At 40.3% G+C, this 19,760-nt stretch overlaps 1 protein-coding gene across 1 annotated transcript in view; it reads right to left on the minus strand.

Moving 5' to 3' along the window:
- Positions 1-19,760, minus strand: part of CNTN3 (contactin 3) — a 244,471-nt gene that overhangs the window by 134,204 nt on the left and 90,507 nt on the right. Inside the window, exon 4 of the mRNA XM_060109564.1 lies at positions 19,038-19,133. Within this exon, the coding sequence (XP_059965547.1) occupies positions 19,038-19,133 (96 nt within the window). The remainder of the gene's footprint in view (positions 1-19,037; positions 19,134-19,760) is intronic.

A 19,760-nucleotide genomic window follows, 5' to 3' on the forward strand; every position in this document is an offset into this window, starting at 1 on the left:
ATACATGAGGTTTCTAATAATCTAGCTGGGTGGGTCATTAATGATGGCTTTTTTTAAATGACAGCCCCACCAAATGAAGCCTCATCTAAGATCATAAAATTCTAAATCTTTGGAACTCACCACTTCCTACCTTGTCTTATTTAGTTAGCATCATGCTTTTTTTTCCTTCTTCTCTCTCACAAACAATACCTGATTAATCTTTGTGACAGAAACTTCCTAGAGCACATTACTTTGAATAAGTAAGCAGTAAAGAACATTTTACATGCTCCAGCAGGTACTGGGCACCTGTTTATTGAGTGTATGCTATACACTAAGCATTATTCTTGGCTCTGAGGATACAGGGCTAAAACATTTAGCCAAGTCCTAACTCACTTGGAGGTAGATTCTAACCGCATTGGCAAAGGGGCAACATTTTAAAAAATATACAAAATAAAAGAGCAATAAATTGGGAGAAAATGATACATGCTACGAAGAAAATGAATCTGGGTGATATGACAGTGACTGGAGGAGCTGCTTTTGATGGTTAGGAAACAGGCCATATCAATTGAGCCCTCAACAGAAAGGAAGTCAGCCAAGGAAGGATCTGGGGGATGAATATTCAAGGCAGAAAGAACAACAGTGTAACTGCCCTAAATGCTGGGGTTTCTGAGGAGTAAGGGGATAGCAGGTCTGGGCAGGAGGAGAGGTTGGAGAGTGGAATGAGAGAGTGTCCTGCCCTGGGCTGATACCAGATGTTCCTGTGTGAGCAGGACAAGGGATCTGAATTTGACATTTTACCTGTGATAAGCAGTTGCCGAAGTGCTTTAAGCAAAGGAGCTAGGTGACTGAATTTACATTTTAAAGCCATAACTGGCTATTGTGTGGACCAGGACTGTACAGAGAGGTTATAGTGGAATTGGGAAATCAGGGAGGAGACTCCTCAGGTGCGGACACGGGCACTTTCCACCAGAATTGGGGAATTGCAAAAATGTGCCAAATTTTGTTGAGTGTAATTGCTGAGAGAAGATGAAGGGAAGAGAAGAACACGGCTCACCTCACATGCAGTCTCCCAGCCTAAGGAGTCAGGAGGTCGCATGATCCCTCATGCAAAGTCACAAGGTGCTAGGTGGCTGAATCAGGGCTAAAACCAGAAATGTGACTCCACCCACAAACTTTGTGATGTCAACTGATCAGTTCAGAAATTCTAGTTCCTCAGTAGAAAGGAAGGCAATACAGCCAGAAAGAGCGTAATGGTCTAATCCAAGCTGCTTAACCTGGTGTTTGAGTGCCCTCTGCCACATCCCTCCCAGCCCCCATACCGCAAAGCGGTGGGTGTTCAATACTTTATAATTTCAGATTTTTGTTTGCAAGAATATGCACTCAGAAAAATGCTACAGGAAATAGGAGCCTGTTCAAGGTGACCATGAAACCACACGGAAGTTTCTGGGCTTTCAGAAATATTCCGACCTCTTTCTCGTTTGCCATTAAACTCATTAACCCAGGGAGTTCAATTAATTCTCCTCTGGTTCTCTTTTCTCTCCTTGTCTAGATTTATTGATACTCCATGCTCTGATTCTGCGAGGCTACTCTGACCAGGAAACTCCTCCTCTTTATCAGGTAAAACAATCTTTCACAAGCTGCTTCCTCCTTGAAGTCTTCCCTGTTCTGAGCTCCTGATACTTTCATTCATTTGGCTCTTAATCGGTTCACCATTCTCTCTTTCCTTATTAGAGCAATGTCTAAGCCTCCTACTTACACGTCACAAACTATTTCTGATTTATCTTTTTGATTGGACCCCTTCCCCCAGCACAACAGGCACAAAATAATTATATACAAAATAAACAATTACCTAAACTTTTAGGCTAAATTCATCTCTATAAGGAGTCCATTCTATTTTAGAAAAGACAGCAAGGGATCAGGAATTTTTTCTTAATTGAACGTGGTAAAAGTGAACTCACAAACATTTGTCAATTCATTAATTATTTACTAAGCCTTTCCAATAAGCTAGGGATGTTGTACACATTGGACAAAAAAAAGAAAAGGAGGATGGCTAAGTCTTCTCAAGGTCCATTATTCTGGATTCTCTAACTGGGGGGGCCTTGAATATGATAAATCATTTCCATGCCTGTCTCTCTTTGACTACAACTTCACTTTTTCCTCCCAACTGAAACTGAAGTCTGTTTCCTTATAAGAAAAGCTTTTTAAAAAAGAATTTTCCTTGTAGAACTCATCATGTTCTTAAAAGAACCCAGGAGAAAGCATGCTGGAGTTAAAAGAAGGATTAGAGTTTTCAGGTAGCCTGAGTTTGAGTGTGGCTCTGACATACACCATGTGATTTTGCTCAAATCAATTAATCTATAGAGGTCTCAGTTTCCTCATCTGTAAACTAAATAAATTAAACTACCTTTTTCTACAGTGTGTTTAATGCTCAGCACACTACTGCCAAGTACTGACATAACTATAGAACAATGTAGTTTGCTTATCTGTAGGGACATTTTTAAAGTAGTGGAAAAGAAGTGAAAGAAAGATGGATTAGACAAAAATGTTTCATATTCCAACTACAGAAATTGTATTATCAGGCCTCACTACTTGTGCTCTTGAAAGAGACTTCAAACGTAGAAAAATCTTTCACAAAAACCCCAAATATGAACTGAATTTTACACTCAAAGATATTAATCATAGCATTATAACAGCAAAAGTCCAAATAATCTAAATGATCAAACAAAAGAATAATGAGAAATGAAGGGCTACTTCCTTCAACATGATAATGATTATCTATCAGAACAACAGAAAGCAGTACCCCTAGTTACACAAGAGCAATGGTGTATTTCAAAAGTGGCTCCTGTCACTGTATCTTCTGGGAACACATGAGGGTCATCCAAGAGTTCACTGACACTAATACAGTGGCTAGAAAATTTGCAAATAAATATAAAAAACTAGGTAGTCTTCTCATACCTGGTCACAATGTTTTAAAAAATATGTAGGGCTTCCCTGGTGGCACAGTGGTTGAGAGTCCGCCTGCTGATGCAGGGGACGCGGGTTCGTGCCCCGGTCCGGGAAGATCCCACATGCCGTGGAGTGTATGGGCCCGTGAGCCATGGCCGCTGAGCCTGTGCGTCCGGAGCCTGTGCTCCACAACGGGAGGGGCCACAACAGTGAGAGGCCCACATACCACAAAAAAAAAAAAAAAAAGTAAATTAAGGGGCTTCCCTGGTGGCGCACTGGTTGAGAGTCTGCCTGCTGATGCAGGGGACACGGGCTCGTGCCCTGGTCCAGGAAGATCCCACATGCCGCGGAGCGGCTGGGCCCATGAGCCATGGCCGATGAGCCTGCGCGTCCGGAGCCTGTGCTCCACAACGGGAGAGGACACATCAGTGAGAGGCCCGTGTACCGCAAAAAAAAAAAAAAAAAAAAAGGATATATAGGAGAATTTCAGAAGCGAACATGTACTTATTAATTCTTTTGCAGGCTAAAATGACAACTCCACTTCTTTTGTTACATTGTATCTTGAAAACTGTACAAAGGGATATAAGAAAAATGAAAGTTCTTGTGTTCAGCAACCTGTTCTCAGACCTCAGGTTTACAGAACAATGTGGTAGAGTGAAAGGGGTCCTGCATTCTCCCTTACAACTGAAGATGGAAGTCTTGCAGTTTTAGTCATCAACTGAAATTTGTTGTATTTTTCTATGTAATGCCCAAGACAGAACAATGTGGAACTTCAGAGAAACAATGAACTGAAGAATAACACATAACCTCTGTGGGCAGTAGGAGAATCATAACTGAGAAAATACGAAGGTGTGAGTAAAATATAGGCATGCCAAATGTTCTTCGCAGAAGACCCATAGCAAGTTTGGAATACTGGTAAACAAATACTTGATGGTAAAATATAATATCACGTTGCATCCATTCAAAGATATCTCAGCTTAATAAAGTATAATACCTTGTCAACATTTAAAGGAACCATATTTTCCCTCCTATTTGGGTAGGGTACATATCATAGACACCATATATATACAGGATACCATCTCCAATGGGGGTTGGTGTTTGTGAGCAACGTGATGAGTCTCTAGTTGACCTTTCTTTGACCTGATACTTTCCAGCTTAGCCAGAATGGCCCAGGCAATCACTGGCTTCCTGCAGTCAGTTTATAACTTGGGGTAGGAAGGACCTTAAGAGGTCATCAACAGTGCTTGAATAAATTCTGCGCCACGGTGGCAGGCTGCAGACTTCAAACTCATGCACTTCAAAGGAAATTAATTTCCCACTGGTCTTGCAACTTTGTGTTATATAAATCCCTGGATTTAAGACTAGGAATATTTCTGATGTGCTTTTGAAAATCTGATCTAACTAGAGTTTAAAAAAAGGAAAACAAAATTCCTCAGAACAAAGTGTGGTAGGCCTTTAATAAAAGGTTTGCATTGAGTAAGTCTTATCCCTGGATTATCTCCCTAGTACAGTAACTGGTTGGTTTTTCAAGGGTATCACAGACATCAGACAGACAAGAATAGGGCATGATCAGGAGGCAGTTCATGTTTTCATTCTTTCAACTGCACTTGGAAGTTGTCCCTGTTCTTGGAGGGGACATGACGGAAGCCTGAAACTAACTTGCAATTTGAATGTCTCTATATGCATTTCCAAACTGGGCCAGACTGCTGGAGACATTCTCAAATATATGCATTCACACCCAACCCCCCAATCCTGACAGAAATCATGCTGAACCTTTGTAAACTGACTTGGAATTCTTTAGAAAATGTCCTTCATTTTCCGTGTGGAATTTTGTACGCAGCTTTGTTAAAGAATTCCTTCCCTTCTTCAGGGCAATTTCCCTGCAAAGAAGGCTCTTGCATCCTCTGGTTCCAGAAGAATTTTCATAGAATTCATCTGTCGTTTTGTCTTCTAGTGAAGTCTCCCATTGTTCCGGAGACCATTTGAAGATTGTTTCCCTAAGTACCACTAGTATTCTACTAGCACTAAGATAGAGTATGATTGTCTATATATTTATCAACTTGATTATATTTTTTTCAATTTCAGGTGTAAAGGTTCTCAAGTCCTTTTGCCAACACACTACACACAACTTAGATGAATCAGTTTTTCATGACACAAACTGTTCAAGAACTTTGCATATATATAAGTGTTGTAAGTTATGTCCCCTATAAGGATGTCTTACCATAGTCCTAATATCCCAACTGCTAGTTGTCTCAATTATTATTAAAATGGCTTCAAGGGGGCTTCCCTGGTGGCACAGTGGTTAAGAATAATCCACCTGCCAATGCAGGGGACACAGGTTTGATCCTTGGTCTGGGAAGATCCCACATGCAGTGGAGAAACTAAGCCCATGTGCCACAACTACTGAGCCTGTGCTCTAGAGCCCATGAGCCACAACTACTGAAGCCAGCGAGCCACAACTACTGAAGCCCACGCGCCTAGAGCCTGTGCTCCGCAACAAGAGAAGCCACCACAATGAGAAGCCCACGTGCTGCAACAAAGACCCAATGCAGCCAAAAACAAACAAACAAACAAACAAACAAAATGGATTCAAGGAATCTGTCTCCAGTCATGTGCATAAGACCTGGAGGTTCACAAATGTAACAAGAGATATACATAGGTGCTATTCTTTCAGCAGAACCCTCTCTCATTTTCGGTTCTAAATTTTCTCTACACAATACTTCCAACTGAAATTCCCAGGCTGTCCTGAAGGTTTGTTTCCTTTGACTAGGAAGCCAATTCTTGCATTGTTTTCTAGTTCTCCCAACTTGGAGATAGCTGGAAATCCAGTGAGTTTTGTATTTCACCTTTTCCTTTTTACTTCCTGGAGATTTCCTTCATTGTATTATTATGCTCTGATCATGTCTTAGTTTTAGCAAACAGCATTTCTTCCAATTTAGTTGAGGATTCTTAATAATGCTTTGTAGCTTGGAATACATACCCCCAATATACTTCACTAAGAATCAGAAAGAAGTCATGGTCACTTTAATACCTTCCAATGCCTGTTGGAGATACGGAATTTTGTCTCTGTTCTACTTCAAAAATAGAAAGATTAACAAAGCCTTAATTTCACCCTCATTTTACATCTGTATCTTGTTCTGATAGTCCTTTAAGCTTTCTTATTCTCTACTCTGGTACTGGAGCGGACAAAATTCTCTCACTGCCTGGCTAAGAACTCTTGAATCTCTGCCTCCCCCCTAATCTACGGTGAGGAATCCAAGACTTGGAACTAAGAAATAACTTTTACTTCTTACCAGCACTGGATTAAGAAAACTCATACAGATTCTGTGTTATAGCCATGGGGAAAACAAAATATACCACATGAGCATCTGAAAGCAGTTGGCAATATTAAGTATAAGCCAAGAATTAACATTTCATGTTTATACCAGATGTCAGGTACACCACTGCTCCCTCTGAGCTGTCAAAAAGCCTAATACAGAGAGAAAAGGTCAAAGAATCCTGAGGGAGGTTAGTGGTGCTTAAAGGTTATAATGATTGAAAAAGATTGCTTTAAGTCTACATATGTCACCACTTCAGATGTCATTTCACATCACAAGTGGAAAACAGAATAGGCCTTCTTCAGACATTTGCGGAATACAGCATGTTTTGGCAGCCGTGTTGAAAACACACTATGGTTTCTGTAAGCCAGCCAGCACAGGTCCCCTTATCTGAAGATCAGTGATTACGGATGACTGATGGACTCGTTTCCTCACCAGAAAACACCAGCCTGTTGTTATTACTATAACAGATGTAATGTGATCCACACATAATTAATTGAATTTATAAAATGCCAGAAGTATACTTAGTCAAAAGCATCCCTTAATTTTCTCCCCCAGTTTTCATAATGATATAATGAAGTCTCCTCCCCCTAATATATCAAGAATTACAGTGAAGATGAATCAGAACAAATTCCAGGAACTGACTCCACCTGCTCACTGATAAAGTAAGACACACTCGTCCTCTACCCCTTCCCTTCCCTTCCCTTCCTCCCTCCCTTTCTCTTTAGAATTTATCAGTACAGAATTCTATCTTTAAAGAATATTTATGTGGAACTACAACATTTAAAATTGGTAAAAAAAGAATTGCTCTACTTGAAGAGGGAGTTGGGGAAATTTGAGGTCTGTACACTAAGCTGTACCCTTTCACTAACCCTTAGAGCATTTAGCAGAGAATATTTTGAAAATTACTGGTATGCATGATCTTCAAGCTACGTAAGCATTTCCTGAAGTGGACTTCTCAGAATATTTGGTCCCACAAGATGTTATATAAACAAAGGGTTCTCTCGTCAAGTAAGTTTGGGAGAAGCTGTCCGCTAGACTCCTCCTCTAGGATATGTAAAATTAGTACTGTACTATTAAGCTCTGACAGGGACTTCCCTGATGGTCTAGTGGGTACGACTCCACGCTTCCAATGCAGGGGGCCTGGGTTTGATCCCTGGTCAGGGAACTAGATCCTGCATGCCGCAACTAAGACCCCCTCGCAGCCTAAATAAATAATAAAATAAATAAGTAAATATTAAAAAATAATAATAATAAAATAAAAGCTCTGACAAATAAAAGAAAGATGCTTTCTTTTGCTTTCCCCAGCATTTTTGCAAAAGTGGGTTTTTTAAAAAAAACTGCCTCACTCTTTTGCATGATGCCTGTTGCTGTTGCATAAGAATACATAGTGAAAAAATGTTGCTCAGTGTCACACAAATGGTCTGTGAGTAAAAGTATAAAACCACAAGAGAAAAGGAGTCTATGGTAGGAACACAGAATTTACCTCTACCTATTGTATTTAATATATCAACCCATGAATCAGATGATCTTATCAGGGACACAGTGCACAGGAAGGTTCCTTATCTGTGGAGGGTGATCAGTACTATTCAGTGCAGAGAGTACATATGTGTCATGTTGTACAAAAATCAAAGGGGCAATTAAAAGAAGTGATAGGAGTGGGTTGCAAAATGCATAATATTTCCAAATATATTAATGTCACTGAAAACAATAAGATTATTTTAGAAAAAGAAGAAAAAAAAATTTTTTTTGGTTGCATCACACAGCTTGTGGGATCTTAGTTCTCTGACCAGGGATCGAACTTGGGCCCTCGGCACTGAAAGCGCCAAGTCCTAACCACTGGTCCGCCAGGGAATTCCCCCAAAATTCTTAAATTTCTAGATTTACATAAAAATTTATCTTAGGAACAACAAATGATTTACTCATAGCTACAATGGAAGAATTAGTTACAATTCTGCTTAATTGTTGTGTTTACTCTTGGGAATGCAATGCTTCTTCATGGGAACTGGGCTTTAGCTGACATCACTGATCTTCCAAGTTCATCTCTTTCTAGATAAAATCAAATGTGGTCTCAAAAACTACAGAGTTTGTACTTACATATAATAAAACCTCACACATTAGACCCCCATGGCTTTGCTGTGTTTAGTTGATTGGTTTATCCCCACTTTGGGGGCATAAAACATTTGCTAAGAAAAGTAATGATGTAAACTAGACTAGATGGGGAGAATGTAAAATGAATCTGGAAAACTGTTTCCAGAAGGCTTGAGATGCTACTTCCAAATACTGCAGGCCTCCAGGAGCCCATAATTAGCTGTTTTAATTAGCCTTGTTTGGAATTGTTTTCTGTACTCCTGAATCTAACCAAAGTGAATTTTTAAAAGCTATAAACAATACTCTTAACTCTTAGACACGTATACCCTTAGGCTACTGAGTGAATGAGGCATTTTTAAAGATTAGCATTAATTGAATGTTCTTGAGGAACAGACTTCTAACTGTGGCCCACAGGCTAAAGGCACCCTCAAACCAAGTACTGTTTGACCCATATTGTTAACGTTTTGGAAAATTTTGCCAACATATAGTTTCTAGCTGTTCTTGCTTTCTCCATGGCACTAATCAGCTGGAACTGAGCAGCATTTGAACGTTTTGGGTGGTTTGAACGTTTTGGGTGTCATTTTTCCTCATGATATATTGTTGTTCTTACATCTTCTTGTTGGAAGAGTTAGGATAACTTAAACTAGTTATTGGATCTAGATCTCATCACATCTGGGGAAACTGAAAGAAAGACTACAAAGGCCAAATAGATAAAGAAAAAAATAAGAGAGAACTTATGGTCGATTACATTATTATTAAAATTTTTTGTCACTCCTCTCTGTGACAGAATGGTTTCTGGCCCATTTGATCAGTATTGGCCATAATATGTGTTTCGCAAAATAGAATAGGAGGGACTTCCCTCGTGGCAGAGTGGTTAAGAATCCTTCTGCCAATGCAGGGGACACAGGTTCGATCCCTGGCCTGTGAAGATCCCACATGCCGCAGAGCAACTAAGCCCGTGCACCACAACTACTGGGCCTGTGCTCTAAAGCCCGCAAGCCACAACTACTGAAGCCCATGCACCCTAGAGCCCATGTTCTGCAACAAGAGAAGCCACCACAATGAGAAGCCCACACACTACAGCAAAGAGTAGCCCCCGTTCGCTGCAACTAGAGAAAACCTGTGCACAGCAATGAAGGTCCAACACAGCCAAAAATAATTAATTAATTAACTAATTAATTAAAAAATAGAATGAGAGCAGAAATGATGTATATATACCACCTGTGAACAGACTGAATGAATCTGACAGGTTTCTTTTCTTCCTGCCATGAGAATGGCATATCCCAGACAAGGGCTACTTTTTCCCAAAATAAACAGGTCACATGGAATATAGCTGCAGCCAACCCATAGCATAGAGCCTACAAAACTGGAAATAACTCTTCATTATTATAAGCCCTGGAGACTTTGGAGTCATTTGTTACTGAGATTTTGGAGTCAGTTGTTACTGCAACAGAACCTAGTAAAAGCTGACTGATACGCAGCAAATTTTGTATAAATAGTGAAAATAATAGCTCTATGTGTTTAGTATGCCAAGCGTGTCTGTGTGTAATGAATTTAACTTAAGAGGACATTAGGAAAAAAGCCATAGTAATAACTTAACCAGCAAATGGAAGATACGTGTGACAAAACGCTTAATAAACTCAGAAAAGAACTGTATTTTCTATGTTGTAAAAATTGCATATGAAGTAAATGATGCTGTTAAGTGATTTCAGTATGTTACTGGGAAGAAAACAAAAAATTGCCCAAGTCTCAAAACCTGGCCCTGCTCATTAATCTGAAACACTTGGCTGGCCCCTGCAGACCTCTGAGAATACAGAAAGGTGGTCACTGTGATGTTTCTTTGGATGCATTGCATTGACTGACTCTTGTAATCTTACTGAAAACGTTGCATATGATTCATTTTTAAATTTCTTAGTTTTAAATACTGGTATCCTTTCAAAGTCAAACTTCCTAAAGTTAATAGGGAAAAATAGCTTTTAAATAAGAGCCAGGTCTAAAAGGGAAGAAGTGACTGATTTTGAAAATCCTCCCCTACAATATCAGTCTGATTTTTACTCCAGATGGGCATACCCCCTTGAGATGAACACTCTCACAGAAACACACAGACACAATAACAACAATAAACAAATCCAAACTACTCAGGGGTAAGATGCCAAGCAGTGCCTGGAGGATTAAAAGCTACACACACTTAACCAATGCCCAGTTTCTGTGATTATCAACAAGCACAGGTGACTGCCCGGCACCTACCAACTACTCCACACAGGGAAAGTGGATGAATGCCATGGAATATTGAGCTACATGTCTAGGCACACCAGCAACCGTGCTCTCTAAGGCAGCTAATGTTAATGAAGGAAAAAGTCAGCTGGGATAGGAATTGCCTAGCTTATAAATAAATGAACATCAATGTCCTATATAAGCCAAGAATTCCACTTCCCTTTTAAAGTCCAAAATGTCCTACTTAATAAAATGCAACTCCTGAAATACTTCAATGCTTACACTTGCTCCATCATAAATGACATTTCTCTACTCCTTAAAACATTTCTTGAAGGCATTTAAATTTGTACAACGTGATGATAGTGGGTCTCAAAGTGTGGCTCAAGGCCCCAATGAGTCAAAAATCTCCTGGGTCATTCATAAAGAATGCAGATTCCCAGAAAAGACTCCACACTAAGGAATCAGAATCTCTGAGAGTGGGATCGTGGAATACACATTTTTAACAAGTCCTCCAAATGAGCTTCTTATACAGCCACTAGAAATCATGAAATACAGCCTCTTAAGACACACTGTATCTTATACATCTCTGGTCCTAACCTGCTTGTGCTTGTGCTTATTTTCAAAAGCACAGGTCTATCTAAAGGTGGCAGAGAGAAGCCAGCTATACTCCCAACCCGTTCCCACTTCCCCCATGACACACAATGGACCTCCTTTGCTCTCAGTGTGACCATGTGACTGGGAACCAGTCAGCAGAATGTGCACATAGGTGACACGTGCCATCCCCTCCAGGCACATGTCCACAAGAACCATCCATGGGTCATCTCTCCCCCTTTTTTCCCTGCCAGCTGGACCAAGACAGAGGCAGAGACCACAGATTTTAGATGCTGAAACGCAGAGGCATAAATGGATGAGGCCAGAGATCTATGATCAAAAGCACTTGATGTGGATTTTATCTGAGCAAGAAATACAGTTCAGTTTAAGCTAATATATTTTCAGGTTTCTTTGTTAACAGTAGCTCATGTAAGCTTAATTAAAACACCAGTACATATAAATACATTTCTACAGCAAAGCAACGAACATTTAACTCTCCCTCTTGCTGGCGTACAGATTAAGTCTTAGGTTTCACCTAGCACTACTATGTTTTTTGTTTTTTTCTGACAAAAGCACTGACTAACAATCATCCTTAATTTCTGCTTGAGATGTCAGGAATCAAAGCCTTTACCATCCTTGATTTGTACTAAATTAACAATGCAATTTTTACTTAAAGCAGAAAACATCAGAGTTCTCCTATCTTAAAGTAAGTTCTTGTAGAAGCACTATCACTCTAACAGTGGATTTAAACTTCCAGCTCACGCACGTGATTTTTTTTTTTTTTGATGAGCTTAATGCTCCTTCTGACTTGTTTGTGGGTGGATGGAATCACAGCAAGGAAAACTCGGCGGTCTTTCGAGTGGGAGAAAATGATTTTCTCACTGTACTATAGCAGACTATTTATGGGATCTGAGAATGAAATGCGGGGGTGGGGGCGAGCTTGAACCCATGCTGCTCTGATGAAATATATGTGGAGTAGTCACTGGCAACCCTGAAATTTGGGAGAAACTCACTCATAGACTGAACACGTAAATAATAATGAATGCACAGTTTCTTTAAATTGGCTTCTGTGACCTTGCCTCCTTCCAGGGCCATTTGTGGTGTGTTCAGTTCTGACTTCAATCATAAAAGGATGCTGGAACAGCCCAGTGACGGGTGTAGCCCTAACAATAATGCCCTCTACATTAGTGATGAGCCTTTGGTTGTAAAAAACAGAAACCCACTAGACTCAGCTGAAAATGACAAAGGGAACAGAATATATATCCATATACTGGGGCTGTTGCATAGCACCCAAGGGCAAGAAAGCAGCTGCCAAGGGAGGATGGTTGGAGAGCCCGTGGCCAGGCAGTCTTTAGTCTTTACTCTGTCCCTGGTCTCTGTTTTTAGCCTCTGCAAGGCTGCATCTCTATGCCATGTGCATCAGCTTTCTTGGCATGATAGAAAGGATCTGCCTCAAACTTCCAAATTCAAAACTTAGAGCCTGTCAGGTCAATTTTCAAACTGGCAGGAGAGAGCGGCTGATTGGCCCAGCTTGTGTCAGGTGTCCTCCTCTGGATTGGCCCAGCTTGTGTCAGGTGTCCTCCTCTGGGCCAATCAGCAGCGGCCAGCTGGAACATGCTAAGCGTGGTTCCAAGCCCGTGGAGGCAATGGAGGGAATACCCAGGAGGAGAGGCAGTCACTGCTTGTGTCGTTAAACAAAACACAAGCGAGTCTAAAACCTCCACCACATAATCCAACCCTTACGGCTGGAGGAAGGAAATCCAAGCGCTGTCTAGAAACAGGTTTTCTAAAATGGGGTAAAAAATGTACAAATGTACCCTGGGGTACATGAAAATATAATAAGCCCTCTTTAAAAATTTACTTATGTATTTTAATTTTATATTTTTCTACCTAGCAAACATATTAGGATTATAGTATATTTTTATCTATCTATCTATCTATCTATCTATCTATCTATATATATATATATATAAATCAGACATTTCAAGCCACTCACATATATGCCCCTGGGGACAGGGGGGTTCCTATTTATCTTTCTATTTCCTTGCACCCTGAGAACAGTACATTTAACTTGGAAAGTGGTTTGGGTAGGGTTCAAAAATACTGACTTGAATACATTCCTATCAAGTTTATCAGCAATGCTTTCAGTTTCTTCTGTATTTAATACTAACATTATTCAAGTAAAGGGCCATATATATTACAGTAAAATAGCATTATAAGACGTAAACATCTTCCACATGTCAACAGATATTTGATGGATGCATGAGTAAATCAAAATATGAATAAAATAGATGGATGGACAGATGGAAGAAGGAAGGAAGGGAGGAGGGCAGACTCAATGAATATTTTTAATTCACAGTTTCCACATTCAGGCACTTTGGAGAAACTCAGGATTTTTCATCTCCATTTCCAACTACAAAATGGATGCTCCGCAATTAAGACTATTTGAGACAACAGACATTCCCTTTAGAGATCAATTTTACTGTTATCCACATAGTAGCACCTGAGGTTTATGTGTCAACCGATTCAGAACATACTTGTCTGAATACTAGTATGAATTTATTAATATTCTGGACACCCATAAATGTCAACAGTCACATCAGCATTGGCATATATTCAAAAAACACTTTTACAATTGTGATATATTATTCAGTCAGTCTACAGATGGATTCTCTCTTTCTTGTGACATGTTAACATATCTGACTCCCAGGCTTAGGAGCAATAAATTAGGAGCAATATTCTATGGTGCAGAGAGATGCTTATTCCTCAATAACCCACCAACCATCTGCTTTATCTAGATTTCATAATTTGTGATGGTATAAAGACCTGCTACGATGCAACTTTCAGATACATTGCTTCAGGGAAGGGGAAACCCTTGGGTTCTCAAAGAAATGTTTTATATAGTGACCAGTGATGCAAATGCCATGGGAGCCAGAAAGCACATTCTGCCCATGAACATATTATGTATTCCCTACTTCAAAGTTTTGTAAAAAGCTGTTGTTTTAAATTTGACTCAACTACAAACATGAATAGTAGAGTGTAGTTCAAGGAAAAATGAATGCCTAAGCCAAGGTGGTGCTAAGGTTACACATTAAGGTATTTGGCGAACCTACTGTTTTGAGTCAAAATCACATCCCAAAACACTAAGTAATGTCTCATCGCCTTGATGCAAGGTCTAGCAACCGCACAAGTGTTTCCAGAACATTCCTACTTGGAAATTTTTCTTGAAGTTGCCCCATCTAAACTACCTGAGGTGACTTGTTTTTTGGTCCTAGGGAAAGAAAAAAAAAGATGTTGACACAGAGGGTGTAAATCCCATGCCATCTGGTTATGTTGCTAACAGTTCTCACCTCTGTCACACCAGGATTTACAAAGCAATTTTTAGTATGAAGTCGCTTCATCCTCCACTACCTGCTGTTTAGCATCTCACACTTTCTTTTCACATCCCAAAGGATGGCAGTGTCCAGGGCTGTCATTGTAAGAAGAATATGCACAGAGCACAGATGTTGGAAGCTGGATCAGAGACCAAAGCTGTGTGCTTATGAAACACTGGGAAATACTCAGGTCTATTTTTAACTCAGAATAAATCTCATCAGGCATCCTTGGACAAAAACCAAGTCTTTATTAACATGTATGTAGGCAATAACTTGATTGACCTATGAATTCCTGTCTAATTAGTATTTATCATGAAAGGCCCATGAACTAGTCTTGTATCCTTATTTATATTAGGATAATTTTTTTGTGCATTTGAATTTACAACGATCTTGTAGTGGTATCAGCAACTGACCAGTAATTACACTAATTCCCAGCTTTTCACACTATTGGTAATTAGATTGATAACTAACCCACGGATAATCCACGGCTGGTACCTTATTTTTGGCATGTCACTTCCTAATTTTCCAGCTAATTTTCAAGAGGATACTAATTCCTTTCACCTTAGAGAGATGTTGGATTATTCTGCAGAGAAGACAATGAATAGGAAGTGGCAGAAAGTGTCACAGAATGAGTGGGAGATAAGACCCCTCTCAAATGACAGTAACTGCATTGCTTAGGAGTAATGGGGACTCCCAGGAAACATTTCTGTCACCCATCAGGAAACAATTTTTCCTTCTATGGCATCATATACATGGCGATTGCTCTTAAGCAAAGCAACCCCAGGTTGCTGCTACTTTCTTATAAATTATCTGCATAGACAAATTATTTAAGGGAATCTGAATAATATATTCAGTTTCCATACTTTGGGACTCCTATTTGGGTTCTGTTTTTGCATATCTCCCTTGTCACTTATCCAGTTCCTCTCCATACTTTTAATCAAAAGAATCTCCTAGCAGATGATTTATTTCCACCAAGAGCCAGCACCCTGATTAGCAACTAAGAAGCACTCAATAAATAGAGACTACTATTATTATTTCACCCCTGTGTCTACTCTGTCAGGCTGTGATTCTGTTAGAGCATACGATAGATAATAAAATACGATGATGTCTTCGGTAATCAGAAAATAACAAAATTAAAAACTTCCAACCACTGAGAAGGGACCAAGTAGAAGTGAGTAAAAGTAATACAGCAGTTAAGACAGAGAAGGGAAGGTCATGTCCTGCAGAGACTGCGGGACTTTGTGGAAAGAGGACACAATGGATCACAGCGGGGCCATGTGCGCCCCATATCACATGTACTGATAAATCCTGGAGTCACGGCTTCAGCTGCTCTGTGCTGCCTCACATCCTCCACTGAATGAAAAGTCCCTCAGTCCACAAGGGGATGAAGCGGAGCTGATACCAGCTGCTGTGGGCAGAGTTCACCATCATCTGTCAGTGTCTGCACCTGTCTGCTTGGCACCCAGCGCATATTAGTTGTTAAATGCTTCCACCTCTAGAAACAGAGTTTGCAGTGCATTCTCAGAAAGCATCTGTAACTGGCCCAATCTAAAGAGGATTCCTTTATTCATTTCATGAATGTGTTCATTTGTTCAACCGTTATTTACTGACTGCTCGTCATAAACCAGCCTTGTGTCAGGCACTTGGGTGCAGAGCAAACCTGGACATAGGCTCTGTCTTCAAGAAAATCCCAAACCAAGAAGTCAGGGCAGGGGATGTAAATTGTGACTTCGCAGACTCAACATTAGGTAGACTTGGATCAATGACAATCTTGTTTTCAGCATCTAAATCTGACGCTCTGGTCCCTATCATTTTCCTGCACAATCTAGCATGCAGGAAGATATGCTTTTGTTCAGTCGTTCACTCCCCCATGCATGCCGCAGGGTCTTAAGAGCTAATGCACCGCATCTGGGAAGATTTCTTTCCTTCTTTGCCAACAATTCTACTGACTTTCACAGTCACCCCAGACTGTGAGCTTTAAAAATGAAAAGAGCACTATATGAAGTCACCAAGGCAGAGAGGAATCATTACTTAGAGGATGTCATTACTTAGGAGAGGTGTGACTGGCCAGCAGCTCTCCAGTTTCATGACGATGGAAAAGATTCATCTTTTGGAACATGTTTTTTTTATCCAACAGCTTATTAAGACTCCCTCACTGTGTGCATGCCCAGTCAACTAAGAGATCCCCTCCTTTGTTATCAGCAAGTATATCTAATCATAAAATGTTTAAAGAAGATCACTTAGACTTTTAATTTGGGTCAACAGTTCCAACACACATCATAGACAAGACCGCCCAGGACACAGGTTCGTGCCCCGGTCCAGGAGGATCCCATGTGCCGCGGAACGGCTGGGCCCGTGAGCCATGGCCACTGAGCCTGTGCGTCCGGAGCCTGTGCTCCACAACGGGAGAGGCCACAACAGTGAGAGGCCCACGTACCGCAAAAAAAACAAAACAACAACAACAACAAAACCCCCTTCTTTTCTTTTGGAAACTATGTCTTTCTTATCTCAGTGCTTGCCAGTAGATGGAGCTGACTCTGGTTCTCTGCTGGAGGGGAAAATCTCATGAGCAAGGCTGATGTAATGAAAATCAGGAGCCACTGAGCAACAGGCTGTCTGGTCCATTAGGATCTTTAGCACTAAGGACCAGAAGGCCTGGAGTTGCCAGGAGCCACCTGTGCTACCACAGGGAGTCTACATGACAATGGAATCAACATGGAGGGAAGCAGAGCCCAGAAACAGCAAGAAAGACCAACCGCTTATGAAATTGGTTAAACCACTGGATCCAGTAGATTGGGTTCTCAGGGAGCAAATATTAAGAGGATAAAGATTTTGACCAAAGCTCAAAACCCGTGAAAGCAAGGAGGCAGAAGCAGGATTTGAGATAAGAAAGAAGTCAAACTGTGGTGATACAAAAAGCCTTGGTCATGCTGGAAGGAAGCTCTGGATTGAGTCCTCCCCACTAGAGCTGTCCACTGTTGGACAGAAAGGGCTGACCCCTTATATCCTCTCCTTGTTCAGCCACCAGATGCAGGCAGCCCCTGGAAGGGTGAGACCCTGGGCAAGTGGCTCCTGCAGCCAAGGAGATCAGGAAGAAGCTGAGAGCTGGAGGCCACTGGCTGACCCCACTGCCCACAGTGAGGCAGCGAGTCATTCTGGGTGGTACATCGTTGTGTCAACCATACAGCTCTAGCAGAAAGCACATGCTCAACCCAGTTATATGAGCCAGTAGACTCCCTATTTTCTTCAAGCCAGTTTGAGCTCAGTTACTTTTACTGCTAATCAAGAGAGTCTATGCTTCCCTTCAAAGTCACAGGTCCTCTGAAACTTCATGATTTCAGCAAAATATACACTCCCGAAGTAGACTGGGGAGCCCAATTTAAACCCATACTCACCAACACGAGGGCAAGCATGGCAGCTAATCAAGCCCCAAATCTGCAGTCTGCAGCTGGCTCAGACATTTCAAATGATCAAATACTGAAGATGGGAAATGTCTGTTTTATTGGGCTGAGGATTTTGTGATTAAAACTGCCAAGTCACTGGGCAACAAGGACTTTGGTTTGGATGTCACAGAACAAATGAAGTCCAGCATACTGACATTTGAATAAGCTTTATTATAATGGGAAGAAGACTTTGCAGTTTCACCTCTGGTCAGAAAGATTCTCTCTAACCTATTTATCTCTCAGGAATTCTCATCCTCTCAATAACAGAATGTGTTTGCTTCTCTGAGAACAATGATTCATACATTAATAATGCCTTCTTTGTTCCTGCAAGTGACCAAGTTTGTAACAGTGAGCATGAGAGGAAAATCCAACCAGCACTTCAGGCTCTTACTGGGGAGCAGTACTTATTAAATTATTTTCATATGTGCAGAAGTTCATTTCCACTCTTGGTAGCTATTTTGTTAACCTTCTGAATTTCCAGCAATATTTCAATTTATAGCAATGTAGCATAAAATTTGCAATTCCAACACCCCAATAAAAATGATGTGAATACACACACATATTTCATTTTCAATATATATATTACACATATATCAAGAGGTGCAACAGCATATATCAATAAGCATGTGTAAGCATGTATGCATAAGGCAGGAGAGGGAGGGAGGGAGGGAGGGAGGGAGGGAGGGAGAGAGAGAGGGAGAGGGAGAGGGAGAGAGAGAGAGAGAGAGAGAGAGAGAAACCACAAAGACACCAATGTACGTCACGGTCTACAACTAAATAATAAGTGATAATAGTGTAAGGATGAAGCATTGCTCAGCACCATTAGGTAACTTAAATTAACTTGATCTTGCTGGCCTTTAGAACCTTCCTTGTTGGAATGAGTAAATTATGTTTATAATCTCCTCTGGATAGACTGTTTTTTTGTAGAGTTTCTTATACTGCAACTCAACTGACAGAATCCAATGCTTGGATTATCAAGTTTCTCAGGGTAATTTATGGAAGCAATAACAGTACATATGCTGTGGGTCTCACCCCAAAACTTATTTAATAAACATAAAAAGCAAAAACAGAGCACTTGTTACCTCCAGAGTGTGGCGGGAGGCCACAGAGCAGGACGACTCCTTGTCCTTCACGCACTGACACTGTACTTCTCATTTTGGTTTTAAAATTTTCCAGATCTGATTTGAAAACAAAACAAAACAGAATTTCAGAAAGGACCATAAATTTAAAATGTTCACACAGAGACATTACTCTTTTTTAGGATAATAAAAAATCCCTTCTCAGGAACCTCAGGAGGAAAACATTTAACATTTGCTTTGAGAAGGAAAAGTAGGATTTTGATTTCTTTATTAAGGCTTCTAGAAATTCAGCAATAGAAACAAAAATACACACCCACTAATCCTGTAAATTAAACCCACATATTCCTTTTTATTTGTAGCTGTAAAAAAATACAAACTGTTTTTATCATTGGCCAAATAAATTTTTTCAAGTATTTAATAAAGCAATTAAGGCAAATACTATTTTGATCACCAGTGGTTATTTTTAAAAACCATTTAATTTCTTTCAATAATAATCCAGGACAGCAAATTCCAATTCATATTCTCCAGCTTAAATTATAGCATGGAGAAAATTCTATGGGTTTCATTTTGAACAAAGCTTAAGCCTACGGGGAAAAAAAGAAGAGACATTTGTTTCTCTAAATTGTGATTTTTTAAAAAAAAGTACTGTGCATTCCATAGTTAATATATGTTGTGGTGTCACTTTCTGTATTAGAACAATTGCACTGTCAATTTGTGAAAGAATAT

This window comes from Mesoplodon densirostris, chromosome 10 (assembly GCF_025265405.1).
Source record: "Mesoplodon densirostris isolate mMesDen1 chromosome 10, mMesDen1 primary haplotype, whole genome shotgun sequence".
Lineage (NCBI taxonomy): Eukaryota > Metazoa > Chordata > Mammalia > Artiodactyla > Ziphiidae > Mesoplodon > Mesoplodon densirostris.